This window comes from Mobula birostris, chromosome 9 (genome assembly GCF_030028105.1).
Source record: "Mobula birostris isolate sMobBir1 chromosome 9, sMobBir1.hap1, whole genome shotgun sequence".
Taxonomy (NCBI): Eukaryota; Metazoa; Chordata; class Chondrichthyes; order Myliobatiformes; family Myliobatidae; genus Mobula; species Mobula birostris.
The window spans coordinates 38,113,519-38,139,296 of record NC_092378.1 but is presented as its reverse complement, the minus strand read 5'-3'; the positions used below and the strand labels follow the sequence as shown (position 1 = coordinate 38,139,296).

At 39.2% G+C, this 25,778-nt stretch overlaps 1 protein-coding gene across 3 annotated transcripts in view; it reads left to right on the top strand.

The window, feature by feature from the left end:
* scube1 (signal peptide, CUB domain, EGF-like 1) overlaps positions 1-25,778 on the top strand; it is a 269,935-nt gene that overhangs the window by 125,190 nt on the left and 118,967 nt on the right. For all 3 annotated transcript variants that reach the window (XM_072267854.1, XM_072267853.1, XM_072267852.1), the window contains 2 exons: positions 19,593-19,718; positions 25,497-25,613. In XM_072267854.1, the coding sequence (XP_072123955.1) occupies positions 19,593-19,718; positions 25,497-25,613 (243 nt within the window). The remainder of the gene's footprint in view (positions 1-19,592; positions 19,719-25,496; positions 25,614-25,778) is intronic.

The window sequence follows — 25,778 nt, the reverse complement described above, 5'->3', positions numbered from 1 at the left end:
TACTGAGTGCATTAAGCAAGTCCAAGCTTATAGTGTTGTCTCTTTCTGTGATTCAAGAAATGAGGTATATGAAAGGGACTTGGTTAGCCCTGGAGTAGTCCAGTGCAGGTGCTAATAAGAGCTCTGCAGTTAAAAAAAAACATAGATAATATACACTTTCATACTGTATGTGGTCACAGGCAAATAAAACAGACACTCAATCCACAAGTTGCCTTGATTCCTTTTGCTGTGATGCTGCCATCTACTGTTAACCAGTCTTTGCCAAAGGACTTTGGCAATCTTCTTTTGTTTCCTTTGCTGGACTAACTAGTTGCCATCTATCTGTCAATAATAATTTGTTACAGACAGAATTGTTGAAACTGTTCTCAGTTATAACTGCAATCCAACTCAGATTTTATCAGATGCTTTTATGAGAAATTAAACTTGTATCATAAACACTACTTTTCTTGCACCAGTAAAACAAAAGTAAATATTTAACAATTAAATCACTTGATAAATTTTTTTGCTTTTATAACAAAACTTAATCCTTTTTGGAGTTTGGATGTAACAGCAAGAGTCTATTTGAAGAATATTTTTCACCTTCAGATACTGTACATTACATTAGATAATAGAAGTTCCAACTATGAACCACATATGAAATCAATTTACTTGGCTCTCTGGTTTGAATGTTAATGCAAGTGAACACTGTGGGCCTGATCTTTTGCTTTACAATTTCAAAATAATCCACATTTGACATTTTCCACATGTAGCAGCATGTAGCATAACAGACAGGCTGGAATTCCCAGAAATCTGTCCTTTACTCTGGAATTTTTAGGTTAGAAGTTTAAAATTGTATTTTAAGTCTCAAAAACATATCTAACACATGAAAGCGTTGGTTGCAATCATGAAATATAATGTACTGAATTTCATTGAAAATTATATAATGGTGTAGTGAGTTAGTATAACATCTAGTGCAAGTGAATACAGGATATCTTCTCAATTCTACTATTTTCTTCATTTGCTAAAGTAAAGAAAATAGTCTGGAATTTCTCATTGGGTTATCGTGGTATGCAACCTGCCTGTTATATTGTGAGTTGGACTGTAAAACATGGTTTATAGCTGCTGTGAATATAATCATTCGGGTCCTTCATTCTCAAGGTTTTCAAGAAATCTCTACTTTGTTTTGCAAAAGGGTTGACCACATGGTGGACCTTTCTTTTCATCTTTAGGCGCATCAAGGAACTTCTGCATTCCTCAGTAAAATGGAAGGCCAGTGATTTTAATTTGAAACTATGCTGTGCACCCTCTTCTTTCATTCAGAAGATGAAAAGCCAACATTTATTTCTCTTTTCCAATGGTCCACAAGTAGGTGGTAATGGCCCACTTACTTGAGTCACTGCTGTCTCCCTCTCAAAGTGCTCTAGGTAAGGGAGTTCCAGAAATGAAGGGATGGGAGCATATCTCCAAGCCACAAAGGCGCGCGACTTGGGAGGAAACTTGCACAATTTGGTTTTCCATGTTACCTGCTGCATTTGTCCTTTCACAGGTATTAGGTTCATGCCCCTGAAGAAGCCTGATATATAGATTCCTCTGTGTTTTTTTTTCTATCCAAGTGTGAGGTGTTTAAAGTTGCCTCAGAGTTTTATGAGGTAGTACTTAAGTGGGAAGAGAAAGTAAGGTTTCCCATTTCCATAACTACCTTTTAGAGCTGAAATGGTTTCATTTCATGATAGCCTAGTCCTGGAATAGTCTTACAGCCTGACTTTTTTTCTGCTGCATCTTCAGGCTTCTGAGGTAACCGTGGAAAGAAAACAGTCTGTTAATATCCTCAGACAGTAGCATGATGTGAACAAATTCCTGTCATACCAGGAAAACTGGGTATTAACTTTGTACTATCTAATGATCAGCAGGGAAGTAGATCTAATAGTAGTAATTAGAACAGCAAATCATTGACAGAAGTAGTCTGTAGCCTGTCAAACCTTCCAGCTAAAGCCAAAGGGGACAGCTGTCTGCATTCTAGTGCTAAAAGCCTCCATCGTCTCAACCAGTACATCCGTGACTGAAGCCACTTTTATTATCTGTACCCCTACGTTGAATGGAGCCTCTAGACGCAAGGTTCCCAACCTGCAGTCCATGGACCTGGTGCTTAATGGTATTGGTCCATGGTATAAAAAAGATCGGGAACCCCTGCTCTGGACTGTCTAAATAGACTGTGTTTACTTCCGCCACCTCCAACGGGATCCCACTACTAAGCACATCTTTCCCTGCCCCCCTCTCTCTGCATTCCGCAGGGATTGCTCCCTACGCGACTCCCTTATCCATTCATCACCCCCATCCCTCCCCACTGATCTCCCTCCTGGCACTTATCCGTGTAAGCAGAATAAGTGCTACACATGCCCTTACACTTCCTCCCTTACCACCATTCAGGGCCCCAAACAGTCCTTCCAGGTGAGGCAACACTTCACCTGTGAGTCGGCTGGGGTGATATACTGCGTCCGGTGCTCCTGATGTGGCCTTCTATATATTGGCGAGACCCAGCACAGACTGGGAGACCGTTTTGCTGAACACCTACGCTCTGTCCGCCAGAGAAAGCAGGATCTCCCAGTGGCCGCACATTTTAATTCCACATCCCATTCCCATTCTGATATGTCTATCCATGGCCTCCTCTACTGTAAAGATGAAACCACACTCAGGTTGGAGGAACAACACCTTATATTCCGTCTGGGTAGCCTCCAACCTGATGGCATGAGCATTGACTTCTCTAACTTCCGCTAATGCCCCACCTCCCCCTCGTACCCCATCCATTATTTATTTATATACAACATTCTTTCTCTCACTCTCCTTTTTCTCCCTCTATCCCTCTGACTATACCCCTTGCCCATCCTCTGGGCCCCCCCCCCTTGTCTTTCTTCCCGGACCTCCTGTCCCATGATTCTCTCGTATCCCCTTTTGCCTATCACCTGTCCACCTCTTGGCTCCATCCCTCCCCCTCCTGTCTTCTCCTATCATTTTGGATCTCCCCCTCCGCCTCCAACTTTCAAATCCCTTACTTACTCTTCCTTCAGTTAGTCCTGACGTAGGGTCTCGGCCTGAAATGTCGACTGCACCTCTTCCTAGAGATGCTGCCTGGCCTGCTGTGTTCACCAGCAACTTTTGTGTGTGTTGCTTGAATTTCCAGCATCTGCAGAATTCCTGTTGTTTGTGTTTATTTCCTTGTGGTATTATTGATAATGGGCAGACTGCTCTGTAAGATTCAAAATGCTGCTTAATTCTTCCCTCATATAAGCATAGTCCATCACATTTACATTCAAGGGCATTTTAACCCAGTGCTATGTGTATCCTGATATTCTGGTGAGCAATGGCTGCCTCATCGTCTACTGAGGTGTATTGTTGACAGTGTCTGAAGGGAAAGACTTCATGGATTTCTTTTGCTTCATGTAAGGTACAAAGGAGAGGATATTGAAGGCCATTTGTATGTGTTATTGAGGAGAAGAGTTTATGCCTTTTTAAAGGAGTGAATTGGGATAATAAGATCCAGTTCTATAGATTGTATAGATGCACAATGGAGATTATACTGACTGGTTGCATCATGCCCTGGTATGGAAACTACAAAGCCCTTCAATAGTAAAGCCTACAAAAAGTAGTGGATACAGCTAAACCCATCATGGGTAAAGCTCTCCCCACCATCGAGCACATCTACAAGGAGAGCCATTGCAGGAAAGCAGCATTCATTATCAAGGACTTCCACCATACAAGCCATGCTTTCTTCTTGTTGCCACCATCAGGATGGAAGTACAGGAGCTTCAGTTCACATGCCAATAGGTTCAGAAGCACTTTTTATCCTTCAACCATCAGGCTATTGTACCAGAGGGGAAAACTTCACTCAACTTCACTTGCCCCATCACTGAACTGTTGCCACTACCTGTGGACTCACTTTCAAGGACTTTTCAACTCATCTTCTTGATAGTTGTTGCTTTTTTATTATTATTACTTAGTATTTTTTGTTCTCTTTTGAATTTGCACTATTTGTTGCTTTTTTGCACGTTGGTTGTTCGTATTTGTTGCGTACTGTTTTTCATTGATTCTATTGTGTTTCTTTGTATTTTCTGTGAATTATTGTTCCTTTCCACACCTTGTGATGTATTGGGTGGCAACCTTGCTGTTTCTTTACTACTTTTGTCTGTTTTTTATGAGGCTGAGTTGCTAGCTCGACCAGCATGACAGAAGTATTTTCCTCTATTCACCCCAAGGGCAGAAATCTCATTGATTTACACAAAAATTTTGATGGTCAGTCAGAAGGGTAATGTCAGTAATAGAAGAGAATAAGGCTCATCATTCTTTTCTTTGACCTTTCATATTCAACTTTTGCAAAGGGTGACGAAAACTTATTGAAATCTCAAAGTTCCCGCAACACAAAATAGACTGCTGGAAGAATGCAGCAAGTTAGGCAGCGTCTATGGATGGAAATGAACAGTCTATGTTTTGGACTGAGACCCTTCCTTCTGACTGGAAAGAAAAAGGCAGAAGTCAGAATAAAAGAGGGGTAGGGGAGGGGGCTGAGTTTGAGCTGGTGGGTGATAGGTGAAAGGGGGAAGACGAGAAGTTGTCGGTGGGGAGTAGAGGGAAGATATGGGAATGATGTGAGAAGCTGGAAAGTGGTAGATGGAGAACCAGTGGTGGAATCTGATAGAAGAGGACATTTAACCATGGATTAAAGGGAAGGAAGTTGGGAACCAATGGGAGGAAGGTGTGGATCATGTGCAGGTGAGGGAAAAGAGAAGGGTAAAGAGATCAGAGGGATAAGGGAAAACAAAAGAGAGTGTGGGGGAGACAGATGAGAGTGGTTGCTGGAAATTACAGAAATCTATATTGATGCCATCATTTTGGAGACTACTGAACAGAAGATGAGATGCTCTTCCTCTAATCTGCATCTAGCCTCAACTTGGTAGTAGGGCAGCTGTAGACAGACATATCAGTGTGACGGTGGGAAGTGGAATTAAAATGTCTGGCTACAGGGAGATCCTGGCTGTGACAGAGGACAGAGTTAGGGTGCTCAACAAAGCAATCCGTCAGTCTGCATTGGGTCTCATTAATGTAGAGCGGGCTGCAGTGGGAGCACCAGATCAATCAATGCCACTGATAATTCACATGTGAATTACTGCCTCACCAGGAAGTAATGTTTAGTACCCCGAATGGTGGTGAGGGAAGAGGTTTGAGGCACATGCCAGGATGTGCCTGGAGGGGCATGGGGGATGGGCAAGAGGACAAGGACTTACAAAGATTGCAACCCCCTTGGAAAGTGGAGAGGGAAAGATGTGCCTGTTGGTAGGATCCTTTTCGAGATGTGGAAGTTGTGGAGAATGATGCACTCAGTGTGGAGGATGTGGGGTGGTAGGTGCGGACAAGGGGAACTCTTATTCTTGTTATATTAGTGGGGTGATGTGATGAGGAAAGAATTGTGCGAAAAGGAGGAGGTGAGAATGAGGCTGCATTGATAGTGGATGTGGTAAAGACAAGAACTGAGAGAAGGGAATAACATCCTTGCAATGAATAGGATGAAAGGTGTAGTCATGGTAACTGTGGAGTTCAGTCCCTGCACACTTCCATCCTCCACCAGGAAGAACGTAAGTCTCTCTGCTTCTTTCTTGATAACAGACCTGACAAGTTCACTTCCACAACCACCCTCCCCTGTCTGACAGAACTGGTACTCACCCTTTGGTTTTGGCTCCTCCCACTTCCTCTGATCCAAGGTTGATTCCATGGGCATTCAGATGGGCCTTAGCTATTCTTGCCTTTTTGTTGGCTATGTGGAACAATCCATGTTCCAAACCTGCACTGGTAACACTCCCAAACTCTTTCTCCACTACATTGAAGCAACTTTATCCATCCTGTTGGGTGCAGACTTGCTTTGACTCTATTGTGTTTCTTGGCTTTACTAACTATGCCTGCAAGAAAACAAATCTCATATAGTGACATTGATAATGTACTTTGATAATAAATTTACTTTGACATCTGCATTGGTGCTGATTCCTGCACCCTTGCTTGTCAATTTCATTAATTTTGCCACCAATGTCTACCCCACCCTCAAATTCATTTGGTCTATCTCTGACATCTCTCTCTCTCTCTCTCCCCCTCTCTATCTCTCTCTCTCTCTCTCCCTCTCTATCTCTCTCTCTCTCTCTCTCTCTATCTCTCTCCCTATCTCTCTCTCTATCTCTCTCTCTCTCTTTTCCTGATTTCTCTGCCTCCATTTCCAGATAAAGATTAGCTACCGACATCTTTTACAAATCCCACAGTCACACTGACTGCACCTCTTCCCACCCTCTCATTTTCTTGTGTGTTACTCTATTTCAGCAGCTGTAGTCTTTCTTGTGTCTCATAAAATCCTATCCTATGTGACATGGTGCGGGGAAATTGATCTCTCTTCAAGGTGCTAAATTATTCCTTCAGAGACCAATTCCATGTTCCTTCAATTGAGTTATAAATATAGTTAGATTTATGGAGAGGTGCCCATTGTGTTGAATCCTATTACACAGAGAAAGAGACAAAAAGAATTAATTTATTAGTAAATTTTATGTACACTAATAAAAAAAACCTGCTCATATATGTGAAATATTTACTTTCTGACTTCAGTAGAAACTGTTTCAAACAGAATATAAATCAATGTGACCTATGCTACTTTAAGTACAAACTGTTGTAGTGGAGTTCTGGATGGTCTTCCTATTTGTACTGTACACCTGAAGAGCAAAATATTTCTTTAACTGTTGAAGAAATTAGTTCTTAGTTTTTGATAGTTTACTCAACTGCTGTAATGATCCATGGCAAGAGCAAGGCTCTTTGGTGAATGGATCATTCACCGCTACTTAGGTAGATATTTACTATCTCTATTTTCTTCTTTTAAGGTTTAGTGTATGATGATTTTTTTTTATGTGAGAGTCACAAAGGGCATCCAATATAGCAGTTAGTGCAAAGTTTCTCCTCAGTAGTCTTTCCTTTTACACCAACATTTCAAGAACGGTGATACAGAAATGATGGCAATGATGTGATTAGTCTGACTGGAAATGTTGGAATGCCAGACTTGGCCATTAGTACCAACAAGACAGTAGATGTTTACCTCCCTGCTTTTCCCTTTCCTCCAATGCTGCATCCCTTTATCTATCCCCATTATGTACTTGAACTTTGAATGACTCTCGAAAGATCTTTGTTTCTTGTTTCATTTAACAGGATCAATAGTTAATTCCAGTTCAGAACAATCTGAAAGTGTTTTTATTTCTGTCTCCACCTGAGTATAGACAGCATTCTCTGCATGAATTTATCAAACACTTGCATTTATGATTTGTAATCTGAGCTAGCTGATTGACAAGGAGTGCAATTGCTGTGTTTCTTGGAGAAGGAGGTGGAATTTAGTTCCACCAGTCCATAGGTCTTGCAGTCTTCAGGGGTAGATTATATCATTGCCATCACAGCCATAATTGAAGTCAGCTGGTGATGTAGTGGCATCTGCACCGGACTTTGGGGGCGAGTGGTCCTGGGTTTGAATCTAGCCAACTCCTTGCACTCTTTCCATCTGTGCTAGGTTGAGCACTGTGCTAACAACTCGGCCTTGTAAAACAGACAAAAGCTAAAGAAATGGTAAGTTGGCTGCCTAATGCGCCAGTGAGGCACAGGAGCAAAATAAAAATAATCACAGCCATAAGGCCTGTGCCAACTAGTAGATCTCACACTATGACTGTTGTTCTGGGGCTTAAGTGCTTCAAAAGGCATAAGGTAGGAGGAAATTGGGGGGGAGGGGTGAGGGATGGGGGAGTGGCATTGCTAATTTGAGATAGTATCACAACTGCAGAAAGGAAGGACAGTGTTGGTGGAAGTCAGAAACATGAAGGGAGCAATCACTCTGTTTTGAAGTATTCTATCGCTCCCCCTCCCCCATTTACCAAAGCAACAGGGACATTGAAGAGTGGATAAGGAGGCAGATTTTGGAAAGTTGCAATAAGAACAGGATTTTTATCAAGGATGACTTTGACTTCCCAGATATTGGCAAGTCCTTAGTGCAAGGTTCAGATGGGACAGAATTTGTTAGGTGTGTCCGGGAAGAATTCCTGACACAGTCTGTGGACAAGCTGACTAGAGGAGAGGCCATTCTGGATCTAGTAGTAGGCAATGAATTTGGTCAAGTGTCAGCTCTCTCAGTGTGCGAAGATTTCAGAGTTAGTGACCCTAGCTACCTGATCTTTAGCATAGCCATGGACAAGGATAGGAGCAGAAGATACCGGAAATTTATTTGGGGGAGGACTAATTACAAGGGTATTAGACAGGAACGGGAGCATAAATTGCAAGCAGATGCTCTTAAGGAAATGCTCAGTGCAAATGTGAAGGTTGTTTAGGGTTCTGAAATGGTTTCTCTCACTGAGATGGAGAAAAGGTAGTAGGTTGAAGGAACCATGGTTAACAAAAGAAGTAGAACATCTGGTCAAGAGGAAGAAGAAAGCATACTGAGGATTTTGGAAGCAAGGTTCAGACAGAGCTCTTGAGAGTTATATGGAAGCCAGGAAGATGCTTAATAAGTGACTTAGAAGATCTAAAAGGGGTCATTATAAGGCCTTGGTAAGTAGGATTAAGCAAAGCCCCAAGGCATTCTGCATGGATGTGAAGAGTGTCCTCTGTAAAAAAGTTTGTACATTCTTCCTGTGAGTGAGTGGGTTTCCTCCAGGTGCTCTGGTTTCCTCCCACAGTCCAAAGGTGTACCGGTTAGTAGATTAAGTGGTCATTAGGCTGGGATCAATAGCTGGCTTGATGGGCAGCATGGCTCTTTGAGCTGGAAGGGCCTGTTCTGCACTGTATCTCTAAATAAATATATTGGCCAATCCACAGAAGGCAGAGGGTGGTAGTAGGTGGAGCACATTCTGCCTGGAGTTCGGTGTCTAGCGGTGTTTCATACGGACCTGTTCTGGGAGCCCTGCTGTTTGTGTTTGGATGAGGAAATAGAAGGGTGTGTTCATAAATTTTCAGACCCTTTGAAGGTTGGTGGTGTTGTGGATGGTGTAGAAGTGTGGGCACGTGGCCAAGTGGATAAGGCGTTTGACTAGCGATCTGAAGGTCGTGAATTCGAGCCCCAGCCGAGGCAGCGTGTTGTGTCTTTGAGCAAGGCACTTAATCACACAGTACTCTGCGACGACTCTGGTGCCAAGCTGTATGGGTCCTAATGCCCTTCCCTTGGACAACGTCGGTGTCGTGGAGAGGGAAGACTTGCAGCATGGGCAACTGCCAGTGTTCCATATCACCTTGCCCAGGCCTGCACCCTGGAGAGTGAAGACTTTCCAGGAGCAGATCCATGGTCTTACAAGACTAACGGATGGTGTAGAAAGTAGTCATAGGAATATTGACAAGATTCCGAGCTGGGCTAAGAAGTGACAGATGGAGTTCAATCTAGTAAAGTGGAAAGGAATACACTTTGGAAGGTTGAAATTGAAGGCAGAGTGCAAGGTTAACGTCAAAATTCTTCGCAGTGGGTTCCAAGTCCACAGACCTCTTAAAACTGCTGCACATAAGGCAGTGTGGTGTGTTGGTCTTCATTAGCCAGAGCATTGGGTTCAACAGCCAGGAGGTAATGTTTCAACTCAACAAAACTTTGCTTAGATCACACTAGGAGAGTGGTGCTCATTTCTGGTCTTCTCATTATATAAAGGATGTGGAAACTTTAGCGTGGGTGATTTACCAAGACGCTGCCTGGATTAGAGAACATGTCTTATGAGGAAAAGCTGAGCAAGCTAGAGCTTTTCTTCGGAGTGAAGGAGGATGAGGGACAATTCAATAGAGGTATATAAGATTTTGAGAGGCATAGATAGAGTGGACAGCACACGCTTCTTTTTCCCCAGTGTGGGCGGCATTTGTTAATACAAGAGGACGTTTTTTTTAAGATGAGTGGAGGAATGCTTAGGGGAGATGCCAGGGGTAGGTTTTTTACACAGCGAGTGCTAAGTGCCTGGAATGCACTTGCCAGGGGTGGTGGTGGAGGCTGATACAATAGGGACTTTAGATAGACACATAGATGAAAGATAAATGGGGGTTTATGGACAATGTAGGAGAGGAGGGTCAGATTGATCATGAAATAGTGACAGAACATCATTGGACATAGGGCTGTATCGTTCTACATTCTTTGATGCTATCAAGTTAAGCATTGGCAACAAACTGCAGTGCCATTGTGACACTGAGATAGTTGTTGATCTCTTGTAGGCGATATCAGGGAAAACTTAGCAGCAGTCCACAGTGATCTTCAGCATGTTGTCCATTAGGTGTTAACTCTTTTTAGTAAAGAGCTGGAATTTGATGAAATGAAGAACGTAGTGGCCTTATAGATGCCAGATGTCTTTAGGCTGACCTGAAGTGAGTCATTTACTACAAATTAATAAGAGCATGAGAAATTGGAGCAGGAGTAGGCCAGCGCCATTCAATAAGATCATGGCTGATCTGGCCATGGACTCACCTCCACCTACCTGCCTTTTCCCCATAACCCTTAATTCTCCTACTATGCAAAAATCTATCCAACCTTGTCTTAAATATTCTTACTAAGGTAGCCTCCACTGCTTCATTGGGCAGAGAATTCAACAGATTAGCCCCTGTCTGGGAAAAAAACATTTCCTCCATCTCTATCCTAAACCTACTCCCCCCCGAATCTTGAGGCTATGTCCCCTAGTTATAGTCTCACCTACCAGTGGAAACAACTTTCCTGCCTCTATCTTATCTATCACTTGCATAATTGTATGTGTTTCTACCCCACCTCCAATCAGCTTTTGTAGTTAGAAATTATATGGCTTGAATTTTTGATCAAGTGACTCCACAGTCCCCATTATGTAATTTTCTTAAAGTAAATAATGGAATTTAAATTTCTTCACTGTGCAGTTTGTAATTAAGGGTTTATTGTTTTAAAGTTGTCAAATTTTAAATTGATAACCCCTTTAATTTTTGATAGGAAAGTGGTTAGGAGGCACCTTCCAGATATCAACTTTTTTTTAACAGAACTTTGAAAAATATTGCAAGTGGTAAAAGGCACTGGTCATTGGGGTGAGAACAATATAGTGAGTTTAGTTTAGAGAAAGCAAAGATATGGTGTTACAAGTGATAGCATCTTGCTTCATAATGAGCTGCTTTTGCATGTGCAAGTGTATACCTGGTTAGAATAAAAAGTGACTAGAATTTCATCCCTGCTAAATGGTGCTAAGAAATGGCAACATAGAATTTATTGTCAGTCAGATTTTATTGTCATTGACATATTGTCATGAAAATTGTTTTTTTTTGTGGCAGCAGTACTGTGCAAGACATAAAAAATACTTTCAGTTACATTAAAAATATATATAGTGCAAAAGAGTAATAGCAAGGTAGTGTTCATGGATTGATGGACTGTTCAGAAATATGTTGGAGGAGGAGAAGTTGTTCCTAAAATGCTAAGTGTGGAACCCCTTCGCTTTCAGATAACATAGTTTACTCTGTATCTGAAATTCTGTTTTATTTAAATCTATGTACTCCTGCCACTTCGCAGGGATTAATTTCTGGATAATTCTCTTTAAACAACAAAAAATGCTGTTTGAATTTTTTTCTTTAATTAAGTTAAGCAAAAATTCATCTTGAGATGAAGTAGCAGTTCTTTAAATTTGTGGTGTGAAGTGAATAATTAAATTGCTCACATCAAGTTTAATTTTAAAGTTATTATTCTCCTGAATTGAATTTTTAAGATGTATCTGTCAAACAAGATGCATTCAGGAGCTGCCTGGTTAATTAGCTGAACACATTCTGAGCAAACATTGATGAAGCTTTAACAAAAATGATCCATGTTTAACATTAAAATGCAGAAGAAAATGCTTTCAAAGCTACTTTCAAAGAAGCTCATCTTTTTAATGCTCAAACAGTGTGAGATCTGTTGAAAAGATCTGAGCCCTGTTAATCTGTTAACTATCGTTTCTGAATGCCAAGGACTGGGGGAGGGGAATTGCAGTTCCTTTATCAACAGTGCAAGGTGCCTCTTCGGCACAATTTTTAAGAATTTCTAAGTTATGTTTCTTATATTGACAAAATGAAGTTGTACTTCTTGACACCCATCAATTTTACATCCCACTGACAATCTACTCTTTACACAGAATGACAAATGCTTTCTTGCAGACTTCAAATCAGACCAATCATGTCATATCAAGGACCCTGGCAAAATGTGTGATAGATGTAGGTTAGCTGAATATCCCTTTCGGTCCTGGTGAATGGTCTTGGCCCAAACATTGATTGTTTATTTCCCTCCATAGATGCTGCCTGACTTGCTGAGTTCTTCCATCATGTTGTGTGTGTTGCTCAAGATTTCTGCCATCTGCAGAATCTCTTGTGTTTATGATTAAGTTGTAAATTCATCATTCCTTCAAGTTCTGGTAAAATATTATTTTTACTACCTGAATATTTTGAATTCCACTATTATAACAAATGTGCTTTAGTGCTATGAAAAGTTTAGTTTTGATGTGAAAATATTGGTAATAAAATAGTACTAGTACAAGTCCAAAAATGCCAGTTTTGTTTTTTTTATCGGTGCACAGAGCAAACTTGAGCTTAGAGATAACTGAGTGGACAAAATACTGACATAGCCAAATTCTTAATTTGATGGTGTTTAGCTAACAAACAGCAGGTAGCTGGGATCTTGCTATAACATTTGATTGAATACTAGTGGCCTGGCATCCAGTACCACTGCATCTGCCATCTAACCCCAAAGAACAGATTTATGTGCATGACATAAATTGGACAGATACATGGATGGGAGGTGTATGGAGGGATATGGTCCGTGTGCAGGTCAGTGGGACTAGACAGAAAATGGTTCAGCACAGCCAAAAAGGGCCAAAAGGCCTGTTTCTGTGCTGTAGTTTATCTATGGTTTCTATGGACATAAAATTGAGAAGTATCAAAATGTGTTAAGTATTCTGGCAGCATAGGAGGCAAAGATAAAAATCGTACTAATGTGGGCTATGCACTGTTTGAAAGAAAGAAATACTCCTGCAACCTTTTTTGTTAACGCAGAAGGAGCCACCTCTCAGAGAAAGGAGGAGGGTGCGAGGATTGTTGATCTGGTTACAAAGTACCATCAAAGAACAGAATTTTTATAGTCATTTCTTCTCCTTTCATTTCAGGTTTAGTCTGTCCTTTCATGTTGTGAGTACTTGTGAGCATGAAGTGTGAGGTGAATTTGGGGGTCAATCATACCTTAAGCTGATTTGTCAGATTTGCTTTCTGCTTGTCACACATAATGCAATCAGTTTTGTTTTGTTAGACATTATTTTAGCTTTTTGTTCCAGAAGACTTGCCCAGTTAAATTGAGTCAAAGGAAAAAAAGTTAAATGGTATTTGGTAATGGGGGCGGGGGAGGTAAGGGGAAAAGAAAGTGTAAATGAAGATAATAGGAGTACAGATGCAGGTAGATGTGAGAGGATGAGTGAAGGAGTGATGGTTGATTAAGATACCAAGAAGGGTTAGACTCTGAGAAAGTAAACACAAGAATTGATGGGTAGTGACGAAATCCAGGTGTTGTAATTTTTGTGAATATAACAGGTCAACCAAAGAAAAATTCAGTGTTTAAACAAGCAAGACAAATTTATAGAGATTAAGGCAAGTGATGCATTAAGATTTGTACTAACATCTTACATTGTTAACGTTGCTGACATGAAGCACATAGTAAATTGACACTAATCCATAATAATTCCAATGTGACACGACAAAATTATAATGCAATGGCTGGATAATTGATGGTAGAATGGAAATTCTTAAAATATCTAACCTTGATTGTCACTTCCAAGATGTTCAATTTTTCAGCAACACCATGATGGAGTTGTTATAAATCAGATATACTGAATCATCAAGCAATACACTTATGAATCAAAGCTCAGCCTGGACTTCCAGTGACTCATCTACCAATAAAGTTGCATTAAAAATAATTTACTGACCAGTATGAAGGATTTACATCCCAAAGGCATAAATGATCTTTAAGGTTAGATGACTGATGCAATGTCACTGGATGCCAGTCAGGCCACTGTGTTTTCCAAATCCCAGTGAACCAATGAAATACAGCATTGTAGCAGAACAAAATACTCAGGCTAAAAATTATAAAACACATTTATTAAGTGGTCATGCAGAAATACAAAGGAACGAGCAGATGTTTTGAAATATGTAGCAATACATTGCTTTATTTCCTTTCATTTGAAGACATTTTTCCTTTTACTAATGTAGGAAAATAATTCAACTTCTTTCTTTGTATGCAAAACCAGTGCAACAACTTGTGATTAAACTTTATTTTGTTTTTTTTCAGGGTGTGGATAACACAGCCTTTTATGCTCATTAACTTTCTGAGAAGGTGATCATCTGGCTTTTTCTGAAGCCAATGTGTATTAAATAAATTGGCTTTAGAGCTCACCATTAAGATTGGAGCTTCTTAAAAATAATACTTGGATTCCCTTTCTTGAAGGATTTGAGGCACTAGTTAAAGATTTTTTATCCTCATGTTATCAAGTTTATAGCAATGCATTTTGCCCTTGTTGGATTATAAACTTGGTATTTCTGGATGTTCATTTCAGTACCCTAACCATATTACATAAATTATGCATCTTGAGTCCCAGATTAGGCAGTATCTCAGCACAGAATTGTTAATGAAGAATCAGAATAGAGTATCAAAGAAAAAAATAAAGAATCACTTATGCCTAATGGCAGAGGATTGTTAATATCCTAGATTAATTGATTATAGTATACCAAGGGATGGTTTTCTAAAAAGCTGAAAAATGTTGTGGAAATCAAGGTTCACCACATAGCAAAGCTTTGTGCTGTTCACTTGATGTGTCATTTCTTCCAGGTAACTGAAGAGACTGATTATCCAACCTCTTGCCGCTTATTGGAGAGATTATTATTGCAAAGATCTCCATCATGCTATTCCTGAAAATTGAGTCTATTGTTTTACATGGAATGAAAGTGAAATTAACAGGACTGTAGATCCTACTTTAGTAATGCTCTTTTTTTTCGTATTTGGGATCAGAAATAGTGAGATACAAATGCATTGTTACAATGCTTCTGTCCAGTATCACAATGGTATTTATTGCATCATTTGTCTCCCAATATCCATCATGCTGGAATTGCTGACTTCCTCTCGTGATTGTATTGAACAGCTACCAGCTTGTCGAGGATTTCCATTCATTTGTAGCCCACTGATCTGTTAGTTATGTTAAGAAAGAGAATGTGATTACATTGTCCTTAATGAATATTTTGTTAAAGTAATCATTCTGATTTTTTTTTTCCATTTTGTGCTCATTCAGTATTTTTATGGTCTTCATCTTCTCTGTAGCATTCTCTGACTGGGAAATGTTTCCACTGTTTTGTGTAGTCTTTGGATGAATCTCTCATTGACCATCAGTTGTTTATTTAATGCCTCTGAATTTCTTTGATCCAAAATCTTAATGCAATTTTATCAGAGATTGGCAAAATCCTTGGGGAAAAAAAAGCAGTAAATGAATTGGCTATTTGTTGTTTGCTCAGGAATTTCCATCAATTTCTGATTAAAATGTTTCAACAGAATCTAAACACTTGGAACCAGATTATATCCATATTTTCCTGTATTCATCATGAGCTGTGTCTCCTCTCCCCTCAGGAAATTTACAGGAAAAAAAACAATTTTTTTTCTGATCTCTTATGTATCATGTTTTTTTTGCCTGGGTTTATTGATGTCTATTGAGTCAAATTTTGCTTCCATTTCACTGGATTTCTCATAAATTGGAAGGGGCAAATTACTGTCAAGCAAGCATACAAAAGGACAAGAACCTCCACAGGGCATTAGGATTTCTGTGAACAAAATAAGCAATTTTGTCTATTCTTAACCGATCAACAGAAAGGTTGGTATTTGGAATGTGTTGCCAGAGGAGGTACAGAATCAGATATAACTATGATGATAAGTCATTTAGACAGGCACTTTAATTGGCAAGCCATAGAAGCAAATGATCCTAATGCAGGCAAATGGGATTAGTGTTGATGAATGGTCAATATAACTGTGGTGGGGGAAACTGGTCAGTTCCTGTACTGTATTCTGAATGGTGGTTTTATGAATTCTTCAAATTAGTAATGGGCTTGGCGTCTGAAATAAGAAAGCAAGTTAAGATAATGAATTCAAAGTCAACACAGATATTGAGATTAAAGAGTGGAAAGGGAAGAGTAGATATACTAAAAGAGTTGAAAGGCACATTAAGAAAGAAAAATCACATTTAGTTGCCCTTTTTAAAAAAAAATCTGCATATAATTTAAACCTGAGGGAATGAGAGTCAACATTTGCCAAAGTTAATTTTCTGTCAGAGAGACTGCTTAGCTCTCAAGGAGGTACTTAGACTGGAATGGTTTGAGTTATCAACTTGTACACAGAGTTTTCCAGCCTTTAGAATTCATGAAATGATGCTTCAATTGTGCAGGTTGTTATGGTTTATGTGCATGAAACAAATCCATTCCATTGGTGAGAAATTTCAAACATGGTTGTAAGTTAATTAGAATTCATGCACTTGAGTTTCTTGTTTCTTTTAAGCACAAATACTGCCAAGCCATTCCAGTTACTAACAGGTTTAGCATTGCATTTTTCAGAGCCTGGTAATATTGTCCAGTGTGGCTATCTGGAATCAACACTAGGGAAAATACAACACATTGCAGAAGAGATTTGTTTGATTTATTTGGGGGGGGGGGCGGTTTAATGGAATGTGCATATTTCCTGGGCGTGAGGTTTTGTCATTGACCATTCCCCATTCTTATGGGGATCTTATATTAAAAGCTGTAGAGCCCTTGGCTTTTGGAAGAGTCAATTTAATTATTTGGCCTATATAATTTTCCAAGTTCTTTATGATATATCAGCACTATTTCCATATTTTGTTCTTTATACCTAAACTACCACCAGCTATTCATGCATACAAATATTTCCAGATGGTCTGTGCTGAAGTACTGCACCCTATCTATCAAAGTCTGAACTTACTTCTAAAGAGTTAGAACTTGATTCATCTGAAAACTACTGCTGAATTGAATTTACTTCTTCGTTACTGAAAAGAAGGAAAATGAGAAGTCAATACAGGAATATCACTTGGTATGATCAGCACCCAACACTGATACTATAATAAATAAAAGAAAAGAGCTAACACACTGTAAATAGTTGTGGGTGAAGGTCTATACGACATCTCTTCGCTGTTTTAACTTGGGTTTTAAATCAAGGCCACAATAATATTTTGGATAAATATTTGTGCAGTAATTTTCCAAATCACATTTTGCTCAACTAAATTTACAGATGTTGTGTTTGGCTTGTATAAAAATTTTGAATATTATTTTTAAATTTTGCTCATTAATCTTTATCAGTTTAAAAAATCACAGGTTACTTCATTTAGAAATCATGGATGTATTTTCTGTGATGAGGTTTATTTATGCTTTCATATCAACATTTAACATTGGAACTGCCCATTCAAGCAACAGGATCTCTATGAACTGTCGCCTTTGTCAAAATAGCTTTTTAATGTCATATTTGGTTCTGAGTTGATAAAAACTGAATGTTTGACATGACTGGTCAGATTCATGATCAAAATGTATTACTGGGAAATCAGAGGATGAATGAGTTGGACCTTGGTCTGATCTCATGGAGCAAAAATATAAGCCCAATGGTCCTATAGAGTGACTTTGAATGAGATTATACGCAATCCTCTATATGGGAATCATCCAGTTGCTTTCCTGCCTGATCTCCAAATCTTTCAATTCCCTTAGAGTTCAAAACCTATCAAATTTATCCACGAATATGCTGAGAAGCCAAAGCCCTATGTGGTAAGGAATTCCAAACACTCACCATCCTGTAAGGTTAAAGAAAATTTCTGTAATCTCATCCATCCATCCTGTCAACTCCTCTTCGAATTTCAATTATTTCCATAAGATTATCCTTCTTTCTTCAAAACTCCTGAGGCTACTGGCCAATTCCTTGATCTCAGCTGGAGGGACAATCCTCTTATCCTCAGAATGGATGTCTGAATCTTTAGTTATGCTGCTTCCAAGGCAAATACATCTTTTCTTGAGAATGGAGCCCTTAGGAATACTACCCAGTATCCCAATATGGTCTCATCAATCCTGTGGAATTATATGACGTCCTACACCAAAAATTCTGTCTTTTGGGGCACAACATTTTTTATGCACTACCTTAGTAGTTAAAAATGCTTTGAATGAAAGGATGCAGAAGTGGCAGATAGTGTTCAACCCAGAGAAGTGTGAGGTGTGGAGTGAGAGGTGTGGAGGAGCAGAGGGATCTGGGGGTACATGTCCATAGATCCCTGAAAGTTGCCTCACAGGTAGATAGGTTAGTTAAGAAAGCTTATGGGGTGTTAGCTTTCATAAGTTGAAGGATAGCGTTTAAGAGTCGCGGGGTAATGATGCAGCTCTATAAAACTCTGGTTAGGCCACACTTGGAGTACTGTGTCCATGTCTGGTTGCCTCACTAGAGGGAGGATGTGGAATCATTGAAAAGAGTACAGAGGAGATTTACCAGGATGCTGCCTGGTTTAGAGAGTATGCATTATGATCAGAGATTAAGGGAGCTAGGGCTTTACTGTTTGGAGAGAAGGAGGATGAGAGGAGACATGATAGAGGTATACAAGATATTAAGAGTGGACAGCCAGAGCCTCTTCCCCAGGGCACCACTGCTCAATACAAGAGGACATGGCTTTAAGGTAAGGGGTGGGAAGTTCAAGGGGGATATTAGAGGAAGGTTTTTTACTCAGAAAGTGGTTGGTGCGTGGAATGCACTGCCTGAGTCAGTGGTGAAGGCAGATACACTAGTGAAATTTAAGAGACTACTAGACAGGTATATGGAGGAATTTAAGGTTGGGGGTTATATGGGAGGCAGGGTTTAAGGGTCGGCACAACATTGTGGGCTGAAGGGCCTGTACTGTGCTGTACTATTCTATGTTCTATGTTCACATTCACATTTAGTTAAATACTCACTTAGCCCCTCCCTTTTTAAGGAGCTGGTCCAGGGTACAGTATGTTGAATATATTTTTATTTACCTATTTTTTGAACTTTCTAACTAACTTGCATTTACATTATTTCAGTCTCATAGATGATCTCACCAAGAATCTTGCACAACTTAGACTGTGAAAAATTGTGCTCTGTCATCTATCTGCATATCAACTGTGGAACATCTTCCACGCATGTGATATTCTAACCTGGAGGCTACAGGGTGCACAGTAATGCAACATCATTCTGTTCATGAAACAGTATGCACCTCTAAGGAGGATCAGCTGTTCTCTAGAGCATGAAGGTTTACGTCAGCTTATATTAGCTGGTCTCATCCAACCTGAACCAATGTCAGGGAATCTGGGTAATTACAATATCATTTATTTGACTGGTCGCCATCATTTTGTCTTAGAGGAAGGCAGATATTCCACCTTTCACAAAAATGTAACATTGGGAGAGAATGTTTGTAATTCAGGTTACGTGTTTGGAAGCACAGTTGACTTGGCTTGGTCATGAAATAGCCATGGGAGTTACAGGTATTGAAGCTGCAACCTAATGTTTCTTTTTCTGTCTCTGTGTTGTGCTTTGTTTACAGAGGGGATGAACTGCATGAACAAAGATCATGGATGTGCACATATCTGTCGAGAGACACCAAAGGGTGGGGTGGCTTGTGAATGCAGGCCTGGTTTTGAGCTCGCCAAAAACCAAAGGGACTGCACATGTAGGTAGAGACTTCATCTTTTCTTTGAAGACATGCATCAGTTGCTGGATTTTCATAGCTTTTCTGCTCTATGCACAAAATTCTATTTTGTATTCCAGTACTTCTCGCCAACTATATCCCAGAATTTCACCTCAATGCATGTTTTCACACAAAAGCCTAGGAATTGAATAATTATTATATAAGATAAATTGTTTCAGTTATTGGTTCCTTCACCCCAAAACAAAATCTTCCAAGATAGCATTTGGATGTAGTAAAATTGGAAATTTATTTTTAGCCAAACCATACTGGATAATTTCATCAAGAAATATACCAAAGTCTTGGCTTACGAGAGGGCTCTCAGGATGTTACTGGATGAGACCATGGGAGAGGTTCTCCTGAGAGAGCAATCATGCAGGGCTGGAAAAGATGACACAATTTTCCTTAGAACAGAGGAGCATTTCAAAACAGAGCCAAAATGCTCCCAAGCCATCTCTACCAATCCACAGCTGATCCTCTATTTCAGATATAAAAGAGGTTGAAGTGGTAAGCTCCTCTTTACAAAGAGTGGTAGGTATGTGGACTGCTGCCATAGGATAAGTGCTGGAAGTAGATATGACAGTAATATTTAAGAAGCATTTAGACAGGCAAATAAATAGGCAGAAAATGGAGAGATATAGACCATGAGTTGGGAGATGGGATTAGTTAAAATTAGCATCATCGGTACAAACATTATAGGATGAATGGCTTGTTACTGTGCTGTACTGTTCTATATTCTAAAATCTAAACAGCGCAATGAGCAGAATAAATTTTTTTGAGTCTATACCTGCAATGAGAATGGTATGAATGATGGTGAACCAAAGTGCAGAGTTAGGTCTAGAATTAACTCAGATTCAAAATAAGCAAAATGACACAAATGAAATCCAAAAGTGAAAACACAAATAGTCGTACTAGAAATTGAACTCGTATGATTGAGCACTGAGTGCTCAGCATGAGCATTTTAAGTACAGACTTTCCATGGAGGAATGTCGTAGGCAATAACTGGCATTCTGAGTCTTATAGACACAGTGGCAACTAACCATTCTCTGGGGAATTGGAGTGCTGAAACTTGGATGACTGCAGCTGTTCGGTGGGGACCATGACAACATCATTTATGCATAGGCTTGTAGCATAAATTAATGGGCGATAATTTTCAAAGCCTTACTGTCAAATATTTCGTTTACAGTCAAACGCAATGGAAAAAATCTCATCAATTTTACAACTTAACTCTTCAGACAGATTGGCTACAAAATTCACAGGGACAATAATTAAATAGTTGGGCTGTTCATCTCTTCACCTGACCCTCTGTATTTCCTGTTATGTTCAGGGAGTTTTTTCAAGCTGGACATTGGGTCACAGTAGTATTACAAGTGCACAGACATAAATATTAGAAGATAAATAGAAAAAATAAAAAAATAAGTAACTACAAACAGTCTAACAGGAGGGGGGAGGGTCATCACTTCCTTGGCTACAGGTTGACTCATTTTAGAGCCATGGCCAAGGGTAAAAATGACCTCATATTGCGCTCTTTGGAGCAGTGCAGTTGTCTTAGTCTATTGCTAAATGTGCTGCTCTGTTCAGCCAAGGTGGCATGCAAAGGGTGAGAAACATTGTCCAGAATTGCCAGGATTTTCTGTCGAGTTGTTTGGGAAGCTGAAAATTCTGAAGGTAGTTAAGTCTCCTGGACTCGATGTACACTCCAGGGCTCTGAAAGAGGCAGCGGAGCAGACAGATGAGCTGAATGGCCTAACTCTTCTCCTATGTCTTATGGCCTTCATGTTTAATGAGAGTATGTACACCCATTAGGAATGTCAGAAGTTTCTGATTAAATACAGTAAAGGTGGAGTCTACAGCTTGAATAACTGATGTCTTGCTTGATGAAATAGAGAGTCTAGCATATGTTTCAGATGCACTTTATAAAGTTTGTGAATGGAATCATCATGAGGTCCCTAGACAGTTCTAATTAAATATCAAGAGGTTCTTGGGTCCACCTATTTCAGTTTAGATTGTTCAGAGAAAAAACATTAACAATGGTGGAAAATAAAGAGCATGCTCAATTACCATAATGCTGTCAAGTGCAATTATGCCTTTATATTCAGAATATGCAGTCTGACAAAGTTTGAAAGACTGTATTATATCTCAAGGAATGATTGCTGGCAGTTTATCCAATAATGACATTCAGATAAATTCATTCTTCCAATATTAATGAAACAATAAATACTACCTAATAGCAGTTTAGAACCAAAACAGTGAGTAATATTTGCTCATTCTAATCCAATTATAATTGTAATGCACCTTCTGTCATTATAACCAAGCTAATTGAACTGACCAATTAAAAAAATGAAACTGGAGCCTTCTGATCCAGTGTGATTTATTTAAATGTTCTTTTTACTGACTGAGACCTTGAGTTGAGTTCAGTTACTCCCATTCTGTTTCTACTAATTAAGCCATTTTCAGCTTGAAAGGTAGGCTTGTGATTGATGGAATGAAATGAATTGCTATAATATATAGAACTTTTAATGCTCCACTGTATTGTCAAGTAAAATAAATGTCCTCTCAGCTACAACAAGCCAAATAATAGGAATGTTTTTCTCTTAATCTCCATCTTCTGAAGAAAAACAGGTTTCACTAAAGAGGCACACATCTTGTTAGAAATAATAGCTAGGTTTTCCCATTGGATTATATCAGCTCACTGACATAATTCCAGTTAATAAAGGCAAGAAATTCTTCAGAGTAACTCTGCAGGGACTCTGCTCCTTTTTGTCAATGCTAGGACTTTTCGCTGAAGTTAATGGAGATGTAGTAAACACATAGTATAAAATGGATTGGTGTGTTCTAATAGCATGTTGGGAATAGATCATGCAATATTTCCAATAGTTTCTCTATAGCAATACTGAGCATTTGGAACAGAAAATATCTTTCTGAGACTATATGGTGCTTATTAAGTAGATGGGCCAATGAATCAGGTTTATTATCATCGGCATGTGTTGTGAAATTTGTTAACAGCAGCAATTCAATGCAATACATAATATAGAAGAAAAGAACAAAATATAATAATAAATAAGCCAATTACAGTATACGTATATTGAATAGATTAAAATCATGCAAAAAAACAAAAATAATATATATTTGAAAAGTGAGGTAGTGTTCATGGGTTCAATATCCATTTAGGAATCGGATGGCAGAGGGGAAGAAGCTATTCCCAAATAGCTGAGTGTGTGCTTTCAGGCTTCAGTACCTCCTACCTGATGGTAACAGTGAGAAAAGGGCAAGCCCTGGGTGCTGGAGATCCTTAATAATGGACACTGTATTTCTGAGACACTGCTCCTAGAAGATGTCCTGGATACTTTGTAGGTTAGATGGAGCAGACTAAACTTACAACCCTCTGCAACTTCTTTCAGTCCTTCCCCACCCCCCCCATACCAGACACTAATGCAGCCTGTCAGAATGCTCTCCATGATACATCTATAGAAGTTTTTGAGTGTACTTGTTGACATACCAAATCTCTTCAGACTCCTAATGAAGCATTGCCGCTGATTGCCTTCTTTATAACTGCATCGATGTGTTGGGAACAGGTTAGGTCCTCAGAGATCTTGACACCCAGGAACTTGAAACTACTCACTCTCTCCACTTCTGATCCCTCTATAAGGATTGGTATGTGTTCCTTCATCTTACCCTTCTGGAAGTCCACAATCAGCTCTTTCGTCTTACTTACAAGAAAATGGTTGCCTTACTCGATGAAAAAAATTGTGGTACCTGTACATAGCCATATAATGCGTGTTATAATACTGAAATGCATTACCTACTATGCCCACTTGCAGTCTACGTCTTTCACACTCTGTCAACTTTCCTGTTGAAATGGAGGTCCCAGAAGTACTTTAAAAATATGTCAATTATCCAGACCACAGAATGGCAGCCTTGCCAAGACTGCAAAAGGGAGAAATACCACAATGTCTTAAATCGCTCCTGCTTGTGGCTCCGACATCATCTAAGTGTTTGATACTCTGATCTTGCAACACATTGTACAATGCTCATGGATTTCAAACACTTTGTAAAATTTTATTGTTTTTTTTACTGAATCCTTTAATGTTTCCAGTAGAATTTAAGAAAAGTATGTAAGAATTAAAATATGTCTGTTTGACTCAGTGCTAACAGTCCATCCTCCAAGCTGGAAAAATGTGTATTCAAACCTCACTCAATTTCTTGAGTACATAATCCCAAATTTTAACACCATTGCTAATGGAAAGGTGCAAATTGCATGTGTAGTGCAACTGTGAACTCAATGACATGTGATTAAAGTATGATTAATGTTTGAACCATTATTATATTTATGTGCACTGGTATTCCCAACTATCTATTAATTCTCTAGTGTCCACATTTGATCTCGTCAGTGAGGAATAACGATGTGTACAGTACCTTGAGTAATGTTTCTGTAGATCCATGGACATGTGATGATATGTATGTGCATGTTATTAGTGTGATGAAATACAATTTTGTTTTCTCTGAATGAATAGTTATTCAATTATCTTGAGGGTTAATTTACACTATTTCTGAGCAAAATTAACATTTTAACATTTGCTTGACCATAGTTTTGTAGACATTTACTAAATGCTAGTAACTTAGGTCATACAACAATAAGGTAGTGTTCTCCACATAATGAGTTCTTGCCCTACCCCAGCTTCAAAGCTGCCAGTGAGTAGTAATCGGAAGTTAAGGGTTTTCTATGCATGATCCTACAGAAAGGGTGTCACCCTCAAAGGAACTGTGGAATATGTGACTCATTGACTTGCTTCCATTTAATTTCACTATAATTAATTGATCAGAAATTATGGGATCTATGAATAATTTCCAGAAAAAAGGGAAATCATTCTTAGACATATTTTTTCCAACTTTATATAGTTAAATATAGCCTAGCATACATGGAAGCTAGAGATTAAGTTATTTGGGCATTTACACAGCATGAAGAATGCAAGGACAAGTGTAGAAAAGAAATATAATTTTAGCGAGGAATATTGGCAATAGTTACCCCTAGAGTATAACATCTCCCAATCAAAACACTATGCCTTCATTGCATTATTTCATTATATGGTAATGTTACTTAAGCTATATTTATTCAGGAATATTATTCCCAGTTCCCTTGCCAGTTTAATATCAAAAGTTCATATCACATAATGTGGAAAAGGATCATCATCTCTTCAGTTTGGACCAGGTGATCCTATGTTTCCTCGGACAATCTGCAGTTCCATAAAATGTAGGGAGCATATGACAAAAGGATTTTTAATTGGCTTTCTCCTTTTCCCAGCATGCCATATTTTGTGGAGAAAGAAAACCATCAGGGTATATGAATCAGTATTATCAGTAAGTGGAATGACAGCCACACTCCCATACTTGGTCTGTTGTTATACTGATCCATTTTGTGACTTGATAACAAATGAAAGCTTTATTTGTCCAGAATTACTGAGCACTCTTTACCCACACATAACTACCTAGAGTCCTCCACTCTTCACATTGGGAAAGGAATCCAAAGTTAAGGATTAACTTGGTAGAATTAAATTGAATGATTTCTAACAATAGCCAAAATCACCTCACTTTTCCAGTCCCATAGCAGTATTTATCCACTTCTGAGGTCACATTAGTATCACATCAAGAATGAATTGCTTCTTCCACAACATTTCTTTCAATGACACAAGATGTTATAAAGAAGTGAAGTTTAGAATATGGAATTCTGTGTTTACATTTTGGCTTATACTTTTCATGAAACAGTAACCTGTAACTATGGAAATGGGGGCTGTCAGCATACCTGTGATGATACTGACAATGGACCAGTGTGTGGCTGTCACCAGAAATATGCACTGCACTCTGATGGGAAAACGTGCATTGGTAAGTGAAGACTTATTGCATGTGTTGAAGATATCATTGCTAGACAGCTTGCTGCTATATGTGCACTGAGCAAAGGCCTGCCGTTCAGTATAAATGCTATATACAGTATGTTGTCTATTGCATGAGGATATGTAAAGGGTATTTCCATTCTGCTCCTGTTCCATG